The sequence below is a fragment of the Orcinus orca genome, chromosome 10 (assembly GCF_937001465.1).
Source record: "Orcinus orca chromosome 10, mOrcOrc1.1, whole genome shotgun sequence".
NCBI lineage: Eukaryota > Metazoa > Chordata > Mammalia > Artiodactyla > Delphinidae > Orcinus > Orcinus orca.
In genome coordinates this window covers 66,957,779-66,979,487 of record NC_064568.1, presented here as the reverse complement: position 1 = coordinate 66,979,487, position 21,709 = coordinate 66,957,779, and the positions used below count along the sequence as shown (strand labels likewise).

The 21,709-nt window shown below is 42.3% G+C and overlaps 3 protein-coding genes across 13 annotated transcripts in view; 1 reads left to right on the top strand and 2 right to left on the bottom strand.

The window, feature by feature from the left end:
* The window catches only part of ANKS1A (ankyrin repeat and sterile alpha motif domain containing 1A), a 188,851-nt gene extending 187,238 nt beyond the window's left edge, over window positions 1-1,613 (bottom strand). For 4 of the 8 annotated variants that reach the window (XR_007469904.1, XM_004267697.4, XM_033424198.2 and 1 more), the window contains exon 1: window positions 1,280-1,594. Coding sequence is in view for 7 of the 8 variants with exons in the window: in XM_004267697.4 (XP_004267745.2) it covers window positions 1,280-1,473 (194 nt within the window). In the remaining variant the exon portion in view is untranslated. Of the gene's footprint in view, window positions 1-1,279 lie in introns of all 8 variants that reach the window. The other 4 variants (XM_049693732.1, XM_033424201.1, XM_033424202.1 and 1 more) reach the window with 2 other exon arrangements.
* Window positions 1,614-1,752: 139 nt separating this feature from the next.
* On the top strand, window positions 1,753-9,781 carry TAF11 (TATA-box binding protein associated factor 11). 2 transcript variants are annotated; one of them, XM_004267699.3, is made up of 6 exons: window positions 1,759-1,894; window positions 2,763-3,472; window positions 6,245-6,393; window positions 7,922-8,009; window positions 8,362-8,458; window positions 9,127-9,781. In XM_004267699.3, exons 2-6 carry the CDS (start codon window positions 3,302-3,304, stop codon window positions 9,255-9,257), a joined length of 636 nt encoding a protein of 211 aa, XP_004267747.1. In that variant the 5' UTR covers window positions 1,759-1,894; window positions 2,763-3,301; the 3' UTR covers window positions 9,258-9,781. The 2 variants fall into 2 exon arrangements, with proteins under 2 accessions (XP_004267748.1, XP_004267747.1); XM_004267700.4 differs by lacking the exon at window positions 8,362-8,458 and having other exon boundaries at window positions 1,753-1,894.
* A 236-nt stretch (window positions 9,782-10,017) lies between these two features.
* Window positions 10,018-21,709, bottom strand: part of BLTP3A (bridge-like lipid transfer protein family member 3A) — a 57,136-nt gene continuing 45,444 nt past the window's right edge. For all 3 annotated transcript variants that reach the window (XM_049693731.1, XM_004267701.4, XM_033424197.2), the window contains 7 exons: window positions 20,215-20,411; window positions 18,397-18,551; window positions 18,162-18,312; window positions 16,024-16,286; window positions 15,469-15,577; window positions 15,237-15,343; window positions 10,018-14,830 (listed from right to left, as the gene is read on the bottom strand). In XM_049693731.1, the coding sequence (XP_049549688.1) occupies window positions 14,705-14,830; window positions 15,237-15,343; window positions 15,469-15,577; window positions 16,024-16,286; window positions 18,162-18,312; window positions 18,397-18,551; window positions 20,215-20,411 (1,108 nt within the window). In that variant the 3' untranslated portion in view covers window positions 10,018-14,704. The remainder of the gene's footprint in view (window positions 14,831-15,236; window positions 15,344-15,468; window positions 15,578-16,023; window positions 16,287-18,161; window positions 18,313-18,396; window positions 18,552-20,214; window positions 20,412-21,709) is intronic.

The following is a 21,709-nucleotide window of genomic DNA, read 5'->3' as shown; positions in this document are numbered from 1 at the left end:
TCCTGGAAGCCCTGATCTCCATCTCATCCCACAGTGATGTCTCATTTCTCTGAACTACTAACAGTGAGTACCACCATCAGTTTATGTAGAAATGTATCATTTCCTAATTGATACTTTTATTTATTCAACAAATCCTGAGTACTAACTATGTGACAGCATTGTTCTAGGGGCTGGAAATTGCCGCAAATGGTACTGGTTTTTGCCTCCCCAAAAGAACCCCCTGGGAGAATTCTCTTAGACTGCTTTTTAATATCTTCCTGTATAGACCTGGGTTTGCACTCAGTGCTTAATACCTAACAATTTATTAGAGCCTTGGGCTTTTTAGGTCCAAGCTCACTCAAATTGAAGTTACATAAACTAATGGGGAACAAAAGCGAATGAAGCCATTTCTAAATGAACTTCCACTTCTTAAAAACCTCAAAAGAACAAGGAAGGAAAAGAAAACCGGCTATGAAAGTGCTGCTGAAACAACACATTTTACTCACACTGACAAAGCACCTACAATCCCCCCTCCAAGCCACATAAAAACGACCTTTTTCTCTCAATCCTTACAGCTCCAGATTCAAGTGTTCATTTTAACAACAGACCTTGGAAAAGTTTAAAGCACCCCTCAGCTTCCTAAACAAGTCTTTCTAAAGCTTTATTTTTTGATGAATAACCCCCCTGATGAACCCTGCATATGACACTTAACAGACTAATCCAATGAGATTCACTATAAGGAACCAGAATGGAAGCTTCAAGCACAAGAGGGGCTCAAAGAAGAACACTTTGAGCGTGATAAACCCAGAGGCAATTTTAATATAAACAACAAAAGCCACGTCCTGCAGAGCCTGGTGGAAGGTTCCAAGTTCCCAAAAGAAGGGAATCAAGAGAATTTCCTCCAAGGGAACCGCGAGATTCTGCAAGGCGTGGGAGTTTCTGCAGGAGATGAGGGAGATTTAAAATATACATATTTTCTGTTCTAAAGTGGCTTGTGAGACACAACAGCTGGCACCCAACAGCGGGCGAGGGTGAAACCCGGCTGTGCCATGCGGCGGAGGCTGCCACCTGGGCACTCCCACCATTCTTCGCTGCCGGGTTAGGCGAGACGAGGAGAGCCTGACGCCGCGCGGACCCGCACCGGCGACCCTCGCCCCTTGGGCCGCCTGCCCTCGCCCCAGGGCACCCCGCAAACCCACCCCACCAGGGCCTCCGGAGCCCCGATCTCTCTGGGGACCCAGGAGACGGGCAGGGGAAGGGGGGTCTCCAGGCAGCTGCCCAGCCCCGTAGCGTTACCCACCTGAGCAGGCTGGATAGGGGATGGCTCGAGGAGCCGAGACCACCGCCGCCGCCGCCGCCGCCGCCGCCTCCCCCTGAGCCCCCGCTGCCGCCTCCCCCGAAGCCTGAGGAGAGCCGCTTCCCGGACAGCAGCTTCTCCACGGCCGGGAGGTGTCCGGTGCGGGCCGCCTCCAGCAGCTCCTGCTCCTTCCCCATCCCCAGGGCCGCCGCCCCCTGGACCCCCTTTCCGGGGCCGCCGCCAAGCCTGTTCTGGCTCGCAAACTTTCGGTCTCCGGGCAACGCGCCCCCCAAACCGGCCGGGACACCACCCCCCTCCCCCCGCCTTTTCCCCCAGGAGCGCGTCACTTCCGGGATCCGGCGTCACGCGTCAGAGCGCCCCCGAGCCCCGCCCCCTTGCCCACCTAGCTGGGCGGGGCTCAGCGAGCGGGAGCAGGTGGTTGTGGTCTGCGCCAAGTGCACCCCGCTGCGCAGTGATAGGCCTCCCAGGTCAAGAAGAGACCGTCGCAGGGTCACCCGCTGTATAAGTGGAAGGGAAAAAACGCGGTTCACCTGTCTGCGCCTCCCGAAGTGCGCTCCTTTTCCAAAGGTTTTGGGAGCTCGCAGGACACAAAATACGGTAATTCATCCAGGCGTGTAGAAACAAAGAGAGGAATATGGTAACGCGCACCTACATTTCCAAGGCCATTCCTTCTGAACACATAAATATGTAATGGGTGTGGGAATCTAGTGATAAAGACGTGAGTAAAATGCCCCCCTCCGTACCGCAATGAGGAAAGAGAGGAAAATTTTAAAAGGGAAATATCCGCACTTCATGCTCCCAATCCCTGAAATGGCTCGTTAAAGCGAAACACTCAAAGGAAATATCTCCCTCCCAGTAGGATTTGTTTCCCCTTACTTTTTTTTTTTTTAAGCTGCCCCCGAGGCATGCGGGATCCTAGTTCCCGGATCAGAGATCGAACCCGCCCCTCTTGCAGTGCAAGTGCGGAGTTCTAACCACTGGACCGCCAGGGAAGCCCCTATTTCCTCTTACTTTTTTTTTTTTTTTTTTTTTTTTTTGCGGTACGCGGGCTTCTCACTGATGTGGCCTCTCCCGTTGCGGACACAGGCTCCGGACGCGCAGGCTCAGCGGCCATGGCTCACGGGCCCAGCCGCTCCATGGTATGTGGGATCCTCCCGGACCGGGTCACGAACCCGTGTCCCCTGCATCAACAGGCGGACTCTCAACCACTGCGCCACCAGGGAAGCCCTCCTCTTACTTTTGATGACATTAACCAAAGTGACATTAAAAGTCAGATTTGTAAAACCGACCCCAATCTTGAGTCCTCGTGAATTGGGAAAATCATACAATTGCGTAGAATCCGCCTGTTTTTTGTTTGTGGTGCTAGGACTGTTCCTGGCTCGAAGTAGACGCTCAGTAGTTGTGAAGTTAATACTGCATTGTTTAAATTCTGTTCAAGCTGTATGACTATTTTCTTTCTTTTTAGGTGCTTGAGGAACGGAAGAGAAATGCTGGCAATTCAATGTTAACACAAGCCCGAGGTCTCTGTCCAATTGAACTGTAAGAGGTTGAGTTCCTGCCTGCGTTTGCCCGGTAGCCGCATCCCACAAGGGCGAACAACGGAATTGAGTTTTCTCCTGTCCCCAAACTTTAATCTGAGGAAAGCGGATTAAGGACGGAGTTCACTGACACTGCGTTTTGAGAAAGACGGAAAGGAAAAAGAAGCCCTTCAGTAAACAACAAAGCTCTCCTTTACAAATGCTGGTTTCCCAAGGTGGAAAATCCACAAACTGATTTCCGTGCCCTCAATTTTCCCTCTCCCCACCGCCACCAAATCAGAAGTAAATCGGAGCCGTGAAGTCCTCTAGGCGCGCCTCTAAACGACCCCGCGGAGGAGCGGTATGGGTGATGTCATAGCAGCGCGACGACAGGAAGTAAGCTCCTGGGCTGCGGTGCTGCGCGGAGTCCCGAGGTCCTGAGTCTGACAGCATCGCGATCTCGTCTCCCATCTTTCTTCTCGCCGCCATGGATGATTCCTGCGAGTCGCCCACGGAAAAAGGTGGAGAGACAGGGGAGTCAGATGAGACGGCCGCTGCTTCTGGAGGCCCGGGGGTTACTGACGCGGACGGAATCCCGGAGGAAACTGACGGAGACGCAGATGGGGAATTGAAAGAGGCCTCGGCTGAAGAAGGCGAGGTAGGGAGAGATGTGTTGATGAGGCCGGAGGAGTTGTGTCACTGGCTGCTTGACAGGCTTCTTGGTTGGTCCCTCCCAAGCTAAGATAGTGACCCTTTAGATCTGCCATCGCGGGGTTGGGGGGAGAGAGGAGACAAAACCTTCAGAGCAGGTTCAGTTCCCGAGACCCAAGCACTGGGTCAGTATTTTTAATCCCTGCCCTTAGGCGTTAAAGCTACTTCTAAGGGAATTTCAAATTGCCTCTTGGTTTTCCTGGTGAGGAAATTGAAGTCAATGCCAATCAACACTGAAACTTAGGGCAAAAGCTAGAACCCAGGATTCCTAGTACCACTTTCACCTCAATATGGTTTCTTAGATATTGCTTAAGTGTAACTTTGTCATTATAGGCTGCGGAGTCGTCAAAGGGAGACTTTGAGGTAGTTACTAATTTAGTCACGTTCTTATCCTCTTCGGACATTTCACTGCTACCAGTGACCTGGGTGCTAATGTCCAAGGGTCTTTATAGCACCAAACCTATCAATTGTGCCATCCCAAGAGTTCAGCAGTGTTGCTCCGCTGAGCATCAGTCAGGATACTAGAATCTCAGCGTTCTCTAGGTTCCATTTCTAAAGGTAGAATCTTGGGGTCTTAGAACTATAATTCCTGTTTGAATGTAAGTGTGAGAGCATGGGTGAAGACATTGAATTAAATGGAAACAGCCTTTCAGAGCATAAAGTTGTATCAAAATATATAAAGTTAAGAACTTTTAGAAAAAGAAAAATGTGACAAAACTACTTTAAGAAGGAACTTTAAAAACAGATCTCAAGGACAGAAAGGATTTAAGTAATAATTAGCTTAGTCCAGTAAAAAGCTCACTACATATAGAAATTTGCACCTAGAAGATAAAAAAAAAATTCTGATGCTTGTGAAACACTTTTTTAAATTGATCATATACCAGACCACAAAGAAAAGCATAAATTCTTAAAAGTAGAAATCATAACAGATCATATCCTGTTAGTACAGTGCAATAGAACCTGAAATTAAATACAAAAATTTCTCCCACTCCCACTCCCTCCAAAAAACTAACACCTGGACATTTTAAACTAGTTTCTAGATAGCCTTTGGATTAAAGAAATTAACAAAGAGAATGCCACGTCAAATCCAATGGGATTTGACCAAAACTTTATTTAAAGAAAAATTCATAACCTTACATATTTTTACTAACAAACAAGAGATATTGAAAATAAGCACCCAGCTCAAGAAACCAGAAAAAGAACAAAATAAACCAGAAGAATGTAGGAGCAAGGAATTAATCAGGATGAAAGTAGATGTTAATGAATTAGTGCTTTAAAAACATAAACAATAAAATTAAGACCTGGTTATTTGAAATGTAAATGTACAACATTATGAAATAAGAAAGGGCTATAGGCACTGATATGGAGATCTTTAAGCTTTAAGAAAATTTGATGTTCAAGTTTAGAACAAGTAATTTTGAAACTTCAAAAAAAATGGCTCATTTTTAAGGATAATATAAATCACCAAAATTGAAGCACAGAGAAGTTAGAAAATTTGTATATATCAGTAACTAGAGAAGAAGTTGAAAAGGTTGTTAAAGATTTACTGCCTTCGCTCTCAACATACTTCTCATATTCCTGTATGAGTTTAAATGTGAGCTTCTCTTTAAGGAAACAGAAGTTAAATCTCATTAATGAGGTTTGTTGTATCCTTAGAGTCTATATTGTTGGAGGGGATGAAGTTTGGATTTTTTTTGTCATTATTAAACAGATATTAAACATCTAGTATGAGTAAAACAATGGTAAATATTTATGTGAGGAGAGATAAATAAGAGACAAACCTATCTTCAAAAAGTTGTCAGTCTAGGGGCTTCCCTGTTGGCACAGTGGTTAAGAATCCGCCTGCCAATGCAGGGGACACGGGTTCGAGCCCTGGTCCGGAAAGATCCCACATGCCGCGGAGGAACTAAGCCCATGTGCCACAGCTACTGAGCCTGCGCTCTAGAGCCCGCGAGCCACAACTACTAAGCCCGCGTGCCTAGAGCCCGTGCTCCGCAAGAAGAGAAGCCACTGCAATGAGAAGCCCGTGCACCACAACAAGGAGTAGCCCCCAACTGCTGCAACGACAGAAAGAACGCGCACAGCAACAAAGACCCAATGCAGCCAAAAATAAATTAATTAAAAGAACTAAAGAATAAATAAAGTTATCAGTCTAGTAATGGGAAGTAAATATTTGCATGATACAGTGGTATTGAAAGATAGGAAGAAAAGAGCCCTACATGTGGGAGAAGCTCACTTTAAAGTCCCAAATTCAAAAAAACACTGCTTTGATGAGAAGGTGCCTCCTTTTTAATATTCTTTCCACATGGAATCATCATCAGTAAAGAGATCTATAGATTTAGACGAAGAAGAGCTGGCTGGGTGGAGAGGACTTTTATGACATCCCCTCTAAAGAATGAGGTCAGAAGAAGAGGATCAGGGGGAGAGTGGTTTTCATGATCCTTGGCACTACATTGCCCTTGTAAACAGATAACTGGAACTAGGATCATAGCTAACCTGGAAAACTGGACTATTTAGTAGGTTTTCTTTCCACAGCTGGGCTGAAAACTCCTTTAGGAGAGACAAGGTAGCTTATATTTGATGGTACAGCCAATGCCTGGAACCAAAAACTACAGAAATAAGTGGATTTGTTGTGTTGTAATGAGAAATGATGTCTTCTTACCTTACCCAAGTCTGGGAAGTAGACCAAATGTATAAAGGGTTTCTTTTGTCTTCTTAGCTCAAGAGTCAGGATATCTCAGATTTAACAGCAGTTGAAAGGGAAGACTCATCATTACTTACTCCTGCAGCCAAAAAACTGAAAATAGATACCAAAGAAAAGAAAGAGAAGAAGCAGAAAGTGGATGAAGATGAGATTCAAAAGATGCAGTAAGTCACTTTTCTGATCTTTCCCCTTTCAAGGCTCTAACCTGACCACACAAAGTTAATACACTTTTCTTGTCCTTAAATTTTTTTTTTCTTTTTTAAACTCAAAAGAAAATAAAGCACTTAATATTTTATTATGTTATGGTATAGAAAATATAAGTAAAAAGAAAAATATCACCATACCACCAAAATAAACACTGTTAATATTTTGATGTATATTCACCAAGATATTTTCTTTACACATATAAATCTATAAATTAAATTTAAAATTTCAAAGATGTTAAAGACTGTTTGTAACCTGTTTTCCACATTATATATGGTAAATGTTTTCCATGTCATTAATTATACATCTAGGTCATAATTTTCTTCAGGAAATAGATTCATTATGTTTTCTGATAGTAAAAATGGTATGGGTTCATTGCAAATAATTCAGAAAATACAGAAAAATAGAAAAAATAATTACTTATAATTCCACCACCCAGAGTTTACCCAGGGTATATATTTGGGTATATACCTTTTCAGATATATTCTTTAATGTTTGATATGTCAGTATATAGCTAAATATTTTCATGTCAGTAAATATGCCCATAAATCATCATTTTTAATGGCTGCATTGTATTCCATTATGTGGATGAACTATGATGTAATCTATTTCTGTAGTTCTGGTTTTTTTTTTTCTCTTTTGACAACATTATGATCAACATCTTTGAGCACATCTTTGCATACTTGTCCATTTACTTCCTAAAATAAACTCCTAGAAGGTAATTGGTAGTTTAAACAGTATGAACATTTTCAAAGGTTTTTCATTTGTATTTCCAGATTCTCCAAAAAGGTTGTTCCACCTCACAGTCTACCAGCATGTATGAGTTTGTGTCCTCCCATCCTCACTAATACCATGCTTTTTAATACTTCTTTATCTGTTTTATGAAAAATGTTAATCTTTCTTTAGTTCATCATTTTAATTTCTTTAGTTAATACTGAAGCTTAATTTTTTTCCTCTCTATATATTGGCCATTGGTATATTTTATAAATTTCCTATTCACTTCCTTTGCTCATTTTCTAAAATTGGTATGGCCATCTTTTAATTTATTTGAAAATTTAACTATATATTAAGATTATTAACCCTTTTCCATATATTTTATAAAATTTCCCCTTAATCTGTTAATGTTGGAAACTACTGGTTTGAATATAAATTTACATATTAAATTTTTATCTTTAATGTGAAGCGTAGCCTTATGGGGAGAGAGAGCCTAATGCTGAAAACATAACCTGTATAGTGTGATTCAATGACCCAACGTTGTTGTTTTTGTTCTTAGTGAAGTAAGAAAGGAACTCGTATTTCACTTATTGTCAAGTTCCGTAAGAGTAGAGATGCTTTCTCTTCATTCCTCATAAACACTAAGCCTAATACTATTGATCCCTTGAAAATTTTATTTTTTAAATATCTGAGACTTGCTTTTATTGACATAATAATATACATCTTAAGTATTCATTCTTATAAGTGAACTTAATTACCTGAATCTTTGTCTAGAATCCTGGTTTCTTCTTTTTCTGAGGAGCAGCTGAACCGTTATGAAATGTATCGCCGGTCAGCTTTCCCTAAGGCAGCCATTAAAAGGGTAAGGATGGACTACCACACTCATTTCCATGAGCTATGAGAACTGAATGAGACTCAAGAGCTGTATCCATTGGCATTTTGAAGTGAGGTGTTAGGCAAGTTGGTGGAACATTTAGGCAGGAAAATAAAAATAGCATGCCCCTCCATAATCTGACCAGTTGTAATTTTGTATTCTAGGGATAGGGTCTCAACAAATAGAATAGGCCATTATACACCTGAATCCTTTTGTTTTACTGGTGTCAATTTCAGATCCAGCCTTTAGTGAACTCTTTCAGTGCAGAGCTCTTATGGGTACTATGTTCCAAAGCCAGTCCTTGACTACCTTAATCACAGTCTTTTGTCCTTCTTTCAAGCTGATCCAGTCCATCACTGGTACCTCTGTGTCTCAGAATGTTGTTATTGCTATGTCTGGTATTTCCAAAGTTTTCGTCGGGGAGGTGGTAGAAGAAGGTGAGTGGTGTTGGTCTAAATACTGGATTGAGCCTGTGGTGGTCTTATTTCCAAGAATATCTATAGTGAGGGACTTATTAAGGCACCAGTGGTGGTTTCCATTTACACTATAAAGGGAGCCTTGCATTCAGGAGAGCATGAACATTATTCCTTGAAAATTTCAATACTGGAAGGCCTGGAAACACCTAGGAAATCTGCCCTCCTGATTCCTGTCCTCAGCCCAGGGTGACAGAAGCAGACTCTGTATTTTCCTCCAATGGATTTTGCTCATTTCTGGTGCCAAAAGTAAAGGTACAAAAAAAAGCAGTCACTGGGGCTGACCAGTGTGGTATGGTGAGTAGTTGTCCCTGATGTTATGATCCCTGGGAACTGCCCCCTGTCCATCAAGTAAAGAACCTGGCTGCTGCCCATTGCTAATTTCTAGCTGGTGAAATACCTATTCTTTTAAGGAGAAGATATGTTTTAAACTGTTGCCTATGATAATACCTGATGTGGGATATACTAAAGCTAACATGATACATTTTATAGCATTCTCTTAAGAAGGGAAAATGTGTTGGTTTATTTCTTTAGCAAGCTTAAGAGAGTTAATGAGAATTACAGGACTCAAAAGGATTGTAATACATAAGCTCTTGTGTGATAATGAAACTCTCTCCTTGCCCTCTGTTTAGCACTGGATGTGTGTGAGAAGTGGGGAGAAATGCCACCGCTACAACCCAAACATATGAGGGAGGCTGTTCGGAGGCTGAAGTCGAAGGGGCAAATTCCCAACTCGAAGCACAAAAAAATCATCTTCTTCTAAACCACAGTCTAGAAGGGCCTGGTACTGAAGGAAGAAGTACTCATTCCAGACTTTCTATTGCATGAGACTCTCTGCACTGGTGCTTTAGTATCTCAGTCCTCGAAGGATTCCATGATGCTTTAATCTCTTCCTCAAAACTCTCATATTCATTATACCTTGAAGGCATGCAGCCTGTTTCATACTTGCCTTGACTAAATATTGGGACCTCTGAGGGCATTCTGAGGCATTTAACTATTACTGGATAGTTGGAAGAAGAAAGGTTGATGAACCTTAAGCATCTTCTGGACAGGAATGCTGCTTTCAGAAAGAAAACCCTTCCAAGACGGTTTGATGGTTTCACATTGAAGCCTGAAGTTGCAATGACTTAGGTTGTTTCTTACATTTGGTTTTAAGTAAATGAAACAATCAGAAACTTTTGACTTGTGATACTCTACCATGAAGGACACGGTGACAGCAGGAGTAGTGGAATAGTCTGTCCTTGTAAACATTTTGGTGAGTGATCATTAAACTGTTTTCCAACTTGCCATGTTTGCATTCATTTTCTGTCTAGCAGGTTGGAATGGTGGGGAGAAGTTCATCGTTCTTTTTTGGTGTCAGAATAAAACTGGTCTTGGCTTTTTTGTGAAAATTTGAGCCCTCCCCATTTCCTACCAGAACCAATAAAATTTTATCTCATAAAAGAGTACTTAAAGTACTTAAAAACAATGTAAAAACCCGTATGTTTCAGTTGCTATAAACAGATATACCAGAACCAATACTGTTAATAAGTTTAATTTGCTTTTTTCAAGTGGTTCACAGAACCAGTACACTCAAGGTTTGATTAGGTACTGCAACATTAATATTTCCCAATACTGACCAATATTCCAGTTCATTGGATACATTCTCATTGTTTTCCTCACGTAGAGGGGAATGGAGTGACCTTTTATTGACAGTGATTAGCAGTAATAAGGCTACTGTAATATAATTGGCAATCTCCAAGAATTCTTTCCTCTCAATCATTTGGTGTCATAAGGAGAGGGGTTTTGAAGCTGTTCTCTTTTGAAGCTTTCCTGAGCATGTCTTAGTAAAGATTCCAATTCTGTTTAGCACCCTGAGTGGGGGGAAACAGCTTGGACACACAAAGTTGGGCAAATATGGATTTTAGTATCTTACGTTAAAACTCATGGCTTTAAACGTGTAGTTAGCCAATGGAGAAGACACTTCAGTAGTGTATTCCACAAAGAAATGCTGTAAGACTCAGGCTAAATCTTGACCAAAAACTAATATATTGAAGGGAGAAACAAAAACAGATCTCTTAACTCTCAGAGGGAGCTTTTTAAGTGGTTATAAGAACTATACCTATTGCAATTTGAGATACTGGATATGGCTGAAATTTACAGATACTAAAGAAGGAAGTTCACATCCCAAGTCTAGCCACTTAGCAAAGCCTCACAGTTTAAGGTTATCTGAGAGTGTTTCCCCTTGTATGTGTTGTAAGAGAGGGAGAAAATAATCCCCATTCAACAACAGCTACTATCCATACCTACCCAGAGGTGAATGGGAATATTCCTATTCTAGCAGAAGGTGGGGGAAGATCCTGGGGAAGGCCATAGTCCCTGAAAGGATAGGCCATCACACCAGAATCTCTTGAAACAGTAATTACTATGGTAAATCACAAGGCAATGACACAGCTCTTGCAGTTCTCAAATAACCATCCTACTAGCTTGTGTAGCAATGTTGTTTCCATAGTTTTGTGATATTACTGTAACTGTTTTTGCAAGTTTAGGCAAGTATTAACTAGGGGAGAGAAATAAAAAACAAACCCTTAGTTTAAAGGTTTGGAATGGAAACTTCCCATATCACTATGTTCAAACTATCTCTTCTTTCCACTACCCCCTGAACTAGCCTATGGGGAAACTGATGTAAATGGGTTAAATGGAAGCATTTAAGTTATGGGGTATGTGAGGGGTGACTTATCCCTTGTATATTCCATAGACAGGAACCATTCCTTTCAGAACCATGAAAAAGGGTACGTGAAGGTTGAGGCCTGTGGCAAAATGAGGGTCAGATTAAATACACAGCAAAAAGCAGCCATCACGAGAATAGAACCTACTCCTTCTGTCCTAAGTCTAATAAACTAGGTTAATTATTCCAGTGAGTTGAAAACAGAATTTGAGATGGATAACCGTCCCTGCAGCTCAGCTAAGAGAGATTTAAACCAGTCCATATGCACTAAAGCTCATCTCTAGTATATCTGTGTAAACAGGAACTCTAGACAATCACAGATGATACATAGGTGTAAATGCTTCACAGCTGAAATGGTAATGTGCGGTGGCTGAAGCCTTTTGAGGGAGAGCGGTGCTATCACTCCAGACATTTTCTTGAGGTATTGTTATTTCTTGTTCACAGAGTCTTAGAGCTTCAAGGCAGAAATTGTAAGCAGTCCAAAGGAGCTGATACTACTATGTTTTCCTTCTGCCTTTTTCCTTTACATTTATCCTGAGGACTACCAACAAGGTCACATTTCTTCATTATGAAAGTCATTCTTCCCCCAATGAATAGGAGTATGAAGTTATACAAGATGATTTTAATAAAATTCCATGGGACATTGACCCCAACCACATTTCCTGAGGCAAGAACTTCAAGACACAATGCCCAAAGCTGTCACATAAGGAAATTCAAATTCTAGGGCTCCATTTGTCACATGGACAGGAGCGCCAGAGAGCCCAGAAAACCTGACTGAGCTCTGCTCATTAAAGGGGTGAGCCTCAGTGCTTGCCAGATTTGTTTCTATTGCCTCCCACCAAGCACAAGCTTAAAGTGAGGGTGTACCAAGCAATTCTCTGCATGGAGGGACACAGTGGGTAGAAGAGGAGGGGAAAGGAAGAGAATCAGAATGTGATTTTATACCAATTCAGGTGAACCTAAGGTTGAATAATTCTATTTTCTGGCTACTGGCTCTCCCTCCTCCCCCTTTAAACACATTAGAAATGCCATACTTGAGAGGAGCAGTGATTCTTTTTGTTCACCGTTCTGCCTTTGAAAGAGGCACTTAAGGGGGAGTCTGTGGAGGGATGCAGTTACCCTCTCCGTTGTATATCACCAAATAGCCCTAGTTTTCCATAATTCCTCTTGGAAAACCATCATGCAAGGATTCCTCTTAAACTTTCTGTACCCATACAGTTTCTGCCAGCACCACTTCTTGAACAATGACCTCTAGAAGTTTCTGATTTGCTACGAGAAGTGCTTTCTTTTACCTAAGGCTAATAGGTACGGCCCTAGAGCTAGTATTTTGGGACCTGAAGAACATGTCCCTGCTCTTGACTGAATATCTGATCTAACACTACCCTCAGCTTTCATCTTTCCAGAACTGGGGCCAACATTTTAAAGATGTGTCCACATGTGGAAGTACCTCCACCACCTGATAATTTTTGCTGTTCTCTGGACCTTTACTCTCTTCACCATATACTTTGTAAATAAGGTCACTAGAAGTGCACAGATAATTTAAGACATTACCATGGCCTTGCATGAGGTGCTGTTTTCTGTGTTGGCTCCACGTGCCCTTCCTGATGATGCAGTCGGACTTTTGGCCACAGCAGCACACTGACCCCTCCTCCCTCTCAGCAATGCTTAGGTTTCTTTCCTGAGTTCTAACAGAGCTCACTGCCTCACTGGTTGCTGATTCTCCCGTAAGTGCATTACTTCACACTTAAACAGAACCTCACCTGCCACTTTCCTGAGTATTCACAGCCCAGTCTGTGAATCTTCTGCAATTTCACTTCTTTTTTTTTCAATTTCTTCTGATTTATCTTTCACTGCCTGGAAGCAGTGACATTTGATTGCACTGTAATATCCCACTTTCAGGTTATTTATAAAATTCTTAAATAAGGTTAAACCAAGCATCAACCCATAGGGAAATTACCCTGTTAACATTCTCTCTAGAAAGGTATTTATTTTTAAGTCTCTACGTTGTTTCCTAAGCATGACAGAACATTCCCATAATCTCATAGTAATTGTTGTTTTTAAGATTACCTTAGTGACGAACCACAACAAAAAGTCTGTAAAAGTCTGAGCAAATTAGATCTTGTTCCTTCTTGAACACATTTTTCTTTTTATCCTCAAAAAACTAGAATATACAAGTCAGGCATGATTTCCCATAAAGGAAACCATTTTATCTTTCCTTCAGTAGGTCATGTGTGACTAAGACTTTAGTGACACTACTAAATCACTATTTTGCCATCTTGCCAATTCAAGGTGAGTTAGCTGATGAACTTCTGTCCAACACAGCTTGAAGTATATCACAGAGCAGTATGGATGAAGATGGAGTGTTGGTAAAGAATTTGGTAGTAAAGAAAAAGGGGGAAATAGCTCTTTCATCAGGCAGGGGCAAAACCTAGCTAGGTTGAAGGGTTTTGTTTTGCTTTGTCTTTTACTTAAGTCAAACTAACATGATTTTAAAAAGCCACAGCGATAGAGGGGGGTGAGAGGAAACAGGCTGAGATGTTAATGTTACAGTTTAAAACACATTTTTCGCTCCCAAACAACCAAGTGCTAATGAGAGTGCTGGTAGAAAGTCATAGTGCTGGGAAAGCAGATGCGCCAGGGACCCCGGGGAGACAGGAAATAACCTGTGAGGTGCAGCTGTGGAAGAGAGACAGGACACAGCCAGCAACAGCGGCGCAGAACCAAGCTCCCCTACAGATCCTCACCATGTCATGCCTTCAACCTAGCTCAGGGTGAATAGTTTCTTCTTAAATTTCAAACAAATTGCATTATAGAAGGGAAAGATGATACAAGTGAGCTGCTACTGTTGTTTACTTCCTACCACAGCATCACAGCGATGAAAGCATCACAGAAAGAAAGCTTAACCCTGAAAAATCTGATTGTAATATGAGCCAAGATGACATGAGCTTGGTTTCCTTTCCAAACAAGGCAGAATCCATGTCTCATTTATTCTTGTGCCTCCCCAGGCTCCCGTCTTGCTGGCTATTTCCTGTTCCACTCTACTACTGTGGCCGAAGCTCAGGCCAAGGACTTCTCAGGTCGACTACAGGAAGCTCTGGAACATAGAATCTTTGATGGCTCTGTGGGTGACCAACTGAGGAGATGGGTACTCTGCCTTGTTCACACAGGTGGAGCAAGCAAACGTCTCTGCTATGAAACCAGACGGTGAAATGACCCTACAGTGTTGAGGAGATTCCACCTAGTGTGCAGAGGGCCAAAAGGCTTTATACAGGAAATACGTGATGCCTGAGCCACACACAAAGCTGCCCCCAACTTCCTGGAACGTGGTAATACTTTGCCCTGTCTTCCATCCAAGTCAGAACTGCTAGTAGAAAGGACACCACGAGGAGTGAGTTGAGCATCCTTAGCTGACTTTTCCAACCCTGGATGGTGCCTGTCGCAGGTGGTGCGATTGCTGGTGATCTCCTCCTCTCTCCTTGGCACAGATGGCTGAGCCACTGCTGTCAGAGCTCAAAGAGGGGGTTATATTTCCTAATCTCCTGAAGAAGTTTCTCTTTATCCTGGTTGGCATGAGCCAATGCTTGTTTAGTTTCTATAAGTTCCTTTTGTAGGGTAGGCAGTTCTTGTACCTGAGGAACAATTAGTAATTCACAGTGAATAAATAAGGTAACACACCTTGCAGAAACATCCAGTAAGGGAACGAGGAGTAATAATTCAAGCAGAACAACCCACAAGTTTGGTCAATGATCAAGAAAACCCAACTAGATATTTCCTAAGAGCCTAAACCCCTCTTCAGAGTTCATCAGTTGCAGGGACAGCAACAGGTGGAAGATGTCATCAGCAACTATTCATCTCCAGCTCCTGACTTACATCCTCTGTTCAGCATTTCTAGAAGCTGCTGCTAGGTGACAGGAGCCCAGACCACCCAGCTGTACCCAGCACAAGCAACCTTTTCAGCCCTCTGAGTTTTACCCGCTTCTGTGATTACAGCCCCTAAGGGTTTATGGGAAAGGTACTGTTCAGTTATATCCTCACCTGTGGACCAAAAGCCTCCCCTGTGGGCACAGGAAACACCTGTTCTTTTGGGGGCTGCCTCTTCTCACTTTTAAGTACTTCGGCTGATGGTCTGTCCTGAGCAGCAGCTGGAAAAAAGTAAAGGTTCTAAATGACAAGCTGCCAGCAACGTTCAGACTATTCCTAGTTGTCACCTATTCCTTTACAGGAGCAAAAAGGCAGAGAAGCCGGGAGGCTGACAAGCCCAACTCACCGCCTATGTGGAACACACCGTCGTCACTCCGCTTCAGCACAACGTGCTCCACGGCTAGAGTGATGGGGATGGGGCCTGGAGAGGTCGGATAGATGGGGGGGATATCGTCCTATAGGAGAGAGAGAAACCACATGATGCCCCCAACCAGCTCAGAGCAACTTAGGTAACAAGCCATGCTTCCACCATTGAGCTGGAAGCACTTTTATGTCAAATGTGTGTTTATACATACATTCTTGTGAGATGTGAGAGGCATAATTGAGTCTCTCCCACTCTAGAGGTGGTGAGACTGAGGACCTGATAACCTAATGGGCTTGCACAGTCATGCTGCATGCCAAGGGTCAGGGCTAGAGATAAGATCCCCTCAGTTGAACTCAGGACTCTTTGCCAGCAACACATTTTTATGTACTACTGTAACACTGACAAAGAATGCTAATATGCATTTCCTCACTGGATCCTCATTACATTTTACAGGGACAGGAGAAGAAGTTAACAGCTGTCACTGCCAGAATCCCTTGCCTGACTAAGTCTAGGGTAAAACCCCAAAGTTCCTCTCACCTTTAGAGTGATCCTGGAGTTCAGGAGCTCAATCTGCATGGGAACTACCAGTGGGATCTCCTCATCCTCCAAGAAGGGCCCCAGGCCACTGAGCACTGAAGTGAGCAGCTCAAGGTCACAGCCCTGAAGCAAGAAACGTAGGAAGCCATTCTGTGTGGCCAGAGGGGAATGAACAGCTGCACCAGGCCCCACCTCAAAGCGAAGGCCTACAGCTGGCCTGATGTGGCCAGTCTTCAAAGTTGAGGCTTCCTGAAAGCTTTTGCCTTTGAGAAGAAAGACAGAAGGAAAACATATTAATTAATTACTAGCCAGTGATTGCTCTAAGCACTTTATATATATTTAATATTCCTAACAACCCTGGGCCAGAAGTATTATTATCATTCCCATTTTAGAGATGAAAGAACTACGGCACAGAGAGTAACTTGCCCAAAGTAACGCAACTTGTAAGTAGCAAGGATACGATTTGCACGCGGGCAGCCTAACTGCAAAGACTGTGGGCTTGGCTACTTTGCTCTAATGCCTCTCATGACAGAAGGGATGTTCAGGACCAATAAAAAGCTGGTCTTGCTATGAATCAGAGGCACTGGGCTGATGGCCAAGGTAAAGCTCTTAAAACAGAGGACCCTTGGGAATTCCCTGGCGGTCCAGTGGTTAGGACTTGGCGCTTTCACTGCTGTGGCCCAGGTTCAATCCCCGGTCAGGGAACTAAGATCCCGCAAGCCACACAGCACAGCCAAAAACAAACAAACAGACAGAGGACCCTCAACTCTGCTAAATTTGATCATCTCTTCCTTTCTCCAAGTCTTGGTCTTCTCACCTCTCTCTGAGGAAGCCAAGCGGGATCTATGCTAATTTACTCAAAACTGCATAAAGAATAATCTCAGGTGTAGCCAAGGCTATGAAACAACTTACATACCTATATAAATGCAAATTGGTACAACCATTCTGGAAAACAAATTGGCATTATCTACTAAGGTTAAAGCTATACCTACCCTAATGACCTAACAATTATTTCCTCAGGAATATAAACCTGGAGAAACTCTCCAACATACATATCAGGAGACACGTACAAGGATGGGCATGTCAAGACAGCCCTATTTGAAATAGCAAAAAAACTGGAAACAACCCAAATGTCTGTTCAGAACAGACTGAAGAATAGTAACTAGAGTAATGGGTACAAGAGATATTTTGGGGGTGATGGTGATGGTTGTAGAACCTTGTAAGCTTACTAATATTTATCAAATTGTATACTTACAAGGAGTGAATTTCATAGTACGCATAAGCAGTTTTTAAAAAAGCAAAAAGTGGTATATTTCTACAATAGAATATTATATAGTAGTAAAAATGAATAAATTAGAGCTAACTCAACAACCTAGAAGAATCTGAAGAATATCATGGTACTTGAAATCACAAAAGAATACAAACTATGATTCCATTTAGAAAAACTTGAAAAACTGCAAAGCTAAATAATACATTGATACAAACACATGCAGAAGAATTGTAAAGCAAGAGAATGAGAAATACAAAATTCAGGACAGTGATTCCCTATGATAGGTGAGAGGCAAGAGGAAGGTTCTGGAGAGGGACTCCCGGGGACTTCAAAGTTAATGGTACTGTTCTATTTACTAAACTAGGTAGTGGGTACATGGGTTCATTGTACTGTTGTTATTTTATACCTTATATATATTTTACAAGTATTCTTTAGTATCTACTCAATATTTTTAAAAAAATTTTTAAACAAAGCATGTAGCTTAAGCCCAGATTTTTCCTGTCATCTTTTAAAGTATAAATGATAATTCACATCAAAGGACTGAATCAGAAGTTCCCTGATCAGATATAGCTTGATGTTAGCAGCCTCACAAAGAAGTGGACACAGTCCTCATGTATAAGCATAAGGAGCACCTGGGAGGTGAGGATGCAGACTAGCCTACTGAGTACAAAACCCCAGAAAGAGCTCTGGGAGGCTCCGTGCAAGGAGACTTCATTAGACTTCTTCCTCCCCCTAATCGCTGCTGGAGAGAAGCACCAAGGGCTTGGCACTAAGGTAGCTGCCCTTGGAGCACAGTGACAGGAGCAAGTCAAGCTATGGATGCCCCAGAAAAATCCCACCAGCTCTCCTGCAATCCCACCATCCTCACCTGGGCACTGTCCATGCAGGAACTGCCAGAGTCCCACGGTGCCTAGCTGCTGGAGGGTCAGCTCCTCTGCTTGCAGGGCCACAGTCAGGTCCTCACCACGTACCTCAATCCCCAAGGACACCTCATTCACCTTCAGGACCAGAACTGAGACCTGTAAAAGGAGACTCCCTTAGCTGAGTCCCAAGCTTCCAGCTTAGAGCCTACCCTCTGCAGAGAAGAAAATAGAACAGCTGACCAGGTGAAGATGAAGGTCTTCCCCACTGGGTGAGGCTGAACTCTTGGCCTCTGGTGACCCCTGGCCATAACTATCCGCAACAGGGCTCCCTTGAACACCAGCACTGTCTAACACACTGGGAAGAGATCCTGGCGGAAGAGATTCTCGACCAGACTCTGCATAAGAAAGATAACAAAAGAATTTGAGAGTCAAAAAATTCTATTCAAATCCAATCTCTAAAAACAGTGACAACTGTAAAAATAAAACATTTATGACACTCATGAGACAACTGGAAATTTGAAGACTAACTAGATATTTAATGAATTTAGGGAATTATTGTTAATTTTTAAAAAGACAATGGTATTTGGTCACCTTAAAAAAAGTCTGTAAATGGAAGCAAACTAAGTGTCTATGGACGGATAAATGGTTAAACAAAATGTGGTATAAACATACAACAAATAATGGTCTTAAAAAGGAAGGAAATTCTGACACATGCTACATACAACGTAAATGAACCTTAAGGACATTTTATGTGAAATGAAACAAGCCAGTCACGTATGCTTCCATTTATGTGAGGTACCCAGATGGTCAAATTCATAGAGACAGAGAGTAGAATGGTTGCCAGGGGCTGGTGGAAGAGGGAATGAGGAGTTATTGTTTAATGGGTATAGAGTTTTGCAAGATGAAAGAGCTCTGGAGATGGATAGTGGTGACGGTTGTGCAATGATTTGAAGGTAATTAATGCTACTAAATTATAGTTTAAAATAGTTAAGATGGTAAATTTTATGTTATGTGTATTTTACCATAATTTTTAAAATATTTTAATATTTAAAAAATTTGTATTTTCTAGAGATGCAAAATGAAAATATTTATGGATAAAATGATATGTTTCGGATTTGCTCCAAAATAATATGGGAGGAAGGGAAGTGGGCAGAAGAATATATAAAACAAGAATGGCCATGAGTTCTTAATATCTGAAGCTAGGTAATGGGTATATGAAGGTTCGCTATTTGAATCTTTTTTTTTTTTTTTTTTTTTTTTGAGGTACACGGGCCTCTCACTGTTGTGGCCTCTCCCGTTGCAGAGCACAGGCTCCAGACGCGCAGGCTCAGCAGCCATGGCTCAAGGGCCCAGCCGCTCCGCAGCATGTGGGATCTTCCCGGACCGGGGCACGAACCCGTGTCCCCTGCTTCGGCAGGCGGACTCTCAACCACTGCGCCACCAGGAAAGCCCTGATTCTGTCTATTTTTAAATATTTGGATTTTCCCGTAAGAAATTAATAATAATAACAAAACAAACATGGATATATACCATCCAGCTTAAGAAACAGTACATTCTCTTTTTATTTTCATTTAGATACTCTTAAGGGGCGATTTTAAAAGTTTTCATTTCAATAAGCTGAAAGAACTAGTGTTAACTCCTAGTGGTGATTAATCTAATGCCTAAAGGTTACTTGTTTTATCATAGACAAAAAGCTCCTAGTTATTTTCCAACAATAAAATACATAGTTTAGGCAAAAAGCAGACAACAAACACACACACCATTGATACAGCCACAGAATTAGTCTTACCACCACAGCTACATGGCTGTAAGACTAGCGCTCTCTTCTTTGAGTGTTGTTCTGTGATAAATGTCAAGTACTAATCAATAACCTAGAAGATGTGGGGATAAAGTCAGAGCCACAAATCCACTAAAATTTCTCTTCTTTTGGTTTTCTGATTAAGAAAATGTCTACTTTATCAAATCTCAGCTCCTTTTGCATCCTGCTGGTCTGAATACAGGCATCAGAAAGAACACTCTTGGGGCTCTACAACTCTGCCCGGCTCTGCTTCCGCTTACCAGACTCCAAGAGCATCACAAAGCTCTCACTGCCATCACTGTCCACTGAAATCCGGTCTTCAGGGCCACTGTTATCCAATGAGACACCATCAAATGACTGCTGAGATACTGTCCTCTTCATGGAGAAAAATCGGAGTCGGGCAACTCCTCCACCTACAGGGGCTGCCACCCCCTCATCTATCTTGGCCATGGGCTCCCTGTTTAAAAAACAAAAACAAAACCCACAAATGTGGCTTAGGAGGTATGTTGTTCCATTCCCTTGCAATACCCATCCTTTTCAGCCCAGAGCGTTATTGTATACATAAACTTTGATGTCAATTATTACCCGCTACAAGACCACTTTTCAACTGCTGGCCTTTCTGAATCCCCATATTGCAGCATTTCAAACTGCATAGGCAGTTCTCCCATATCAAATGTCAAGGTTATTCAGGTCATCCCATGTACAGAAGAGACCAACTACCTACAGCCCTGGTGCTTGTGAATGGTATCTGAAACCTATGTTCATTCCTCAAGTACTTACTGAATAACCTCTGCATACAAGGCACCGGGCAGTGGTGGGGAGTGATGAATAAGACATCCCCTGTCCTCAAAGAATGTACATTCTATCAGGAGAGAGGAGACTTATACACAAATAACCTTATATGGTAGTAAGTCACACACACCGTAAGAGAGACAGGGATACAAGCCAAAGGCTAGGCAATACCAAAGAGGGGAAAGGATGAAGAGAACGGCTCTGTGGAAAGAGATTATGTTTGAGGTGGTCCTTGAAGGACTGTGAAAGAGATGATGAAGAGGGCCTTCCATGGGGAAGAAACAGCATGAGCAAAGGCATGGAGCCAGAAAACGAAATGTACCTTTGGAGACTAGTAAAGAGCTCAGCTCAGCTGGAGCGTAAGTTTTGTCGGGGGAGAGCAATAGAAGATAAAGTTAGAAAGGTTTCTTTAAAGAAACCTTTAAAGCCCTTATGTGCCCACCCTCTGATTTTATTTATAGGTGAAGAAACTGACTCAGTCCCAGTTAAAGGTAGAATTAAGAAGAACCCAAGTCTCCTAACTTCTTGCTAAGTGCTTTTTTCACTTTACCACATGAGTGGCAGCCAGATTATAGAAAACCCTGGACAAAAGATAACGCATGAAAGTGCTCTGAAAACTGTGAAGTGCAGGAGGCATACAGGAAATCTCTGTACTGTCTACTCAATATTGCTGTGAAGCTAAAACTGCTCTAGAAAATAGTCTATTTTAAAAAACTGTAAAGTGCCATATGGATATATCGTAATAACTGATTACGCCACACTAAGAAGTTCAAACTCAATTCAGGGAGAATAAAGAAAAAGCCAGAAGGCTTTAGAAAAGGGAAATAACAAGATCATACCTGTGGTTTAAGAAGTTTGACCTGGGACTTCCCTGGTGGCGCAGTGGTTGAGAATCTGCCTGCAAATGCAGGGGACATGGATTCGAGCCCCGATCTGGGAAGATCCCACATGCCGCGGAGCAAC

What these genes read in the sequence shown, in the direction of transcription:
- TAF11 (XM_004267699.3), top strand. Translation starts at nt 3,302, where the DNA reads ATGGATGATTCCTGCGAGTCGCCCACGGAAAAAGGTGGAGAGACAGGG. An exon ending in CCTCGGCTGAAGAAGGCGAG is followed by an intron (nt 3,473 to 6,244) that starts GTAGGGAGAGAT and finishes TTGTCTTCTTAG; the next exon opens with CTCAAGAGTCAGGATATCTC. An exon ending in CTAAGGCAGCCATTAAAAGG is followed by an intron (nt 8,010 to 8,361) that starts GTAAGGATGGAC and finishes CCTTCTTTCAAG; the next exon opens with CTGATCCAGTCCATCACTGG.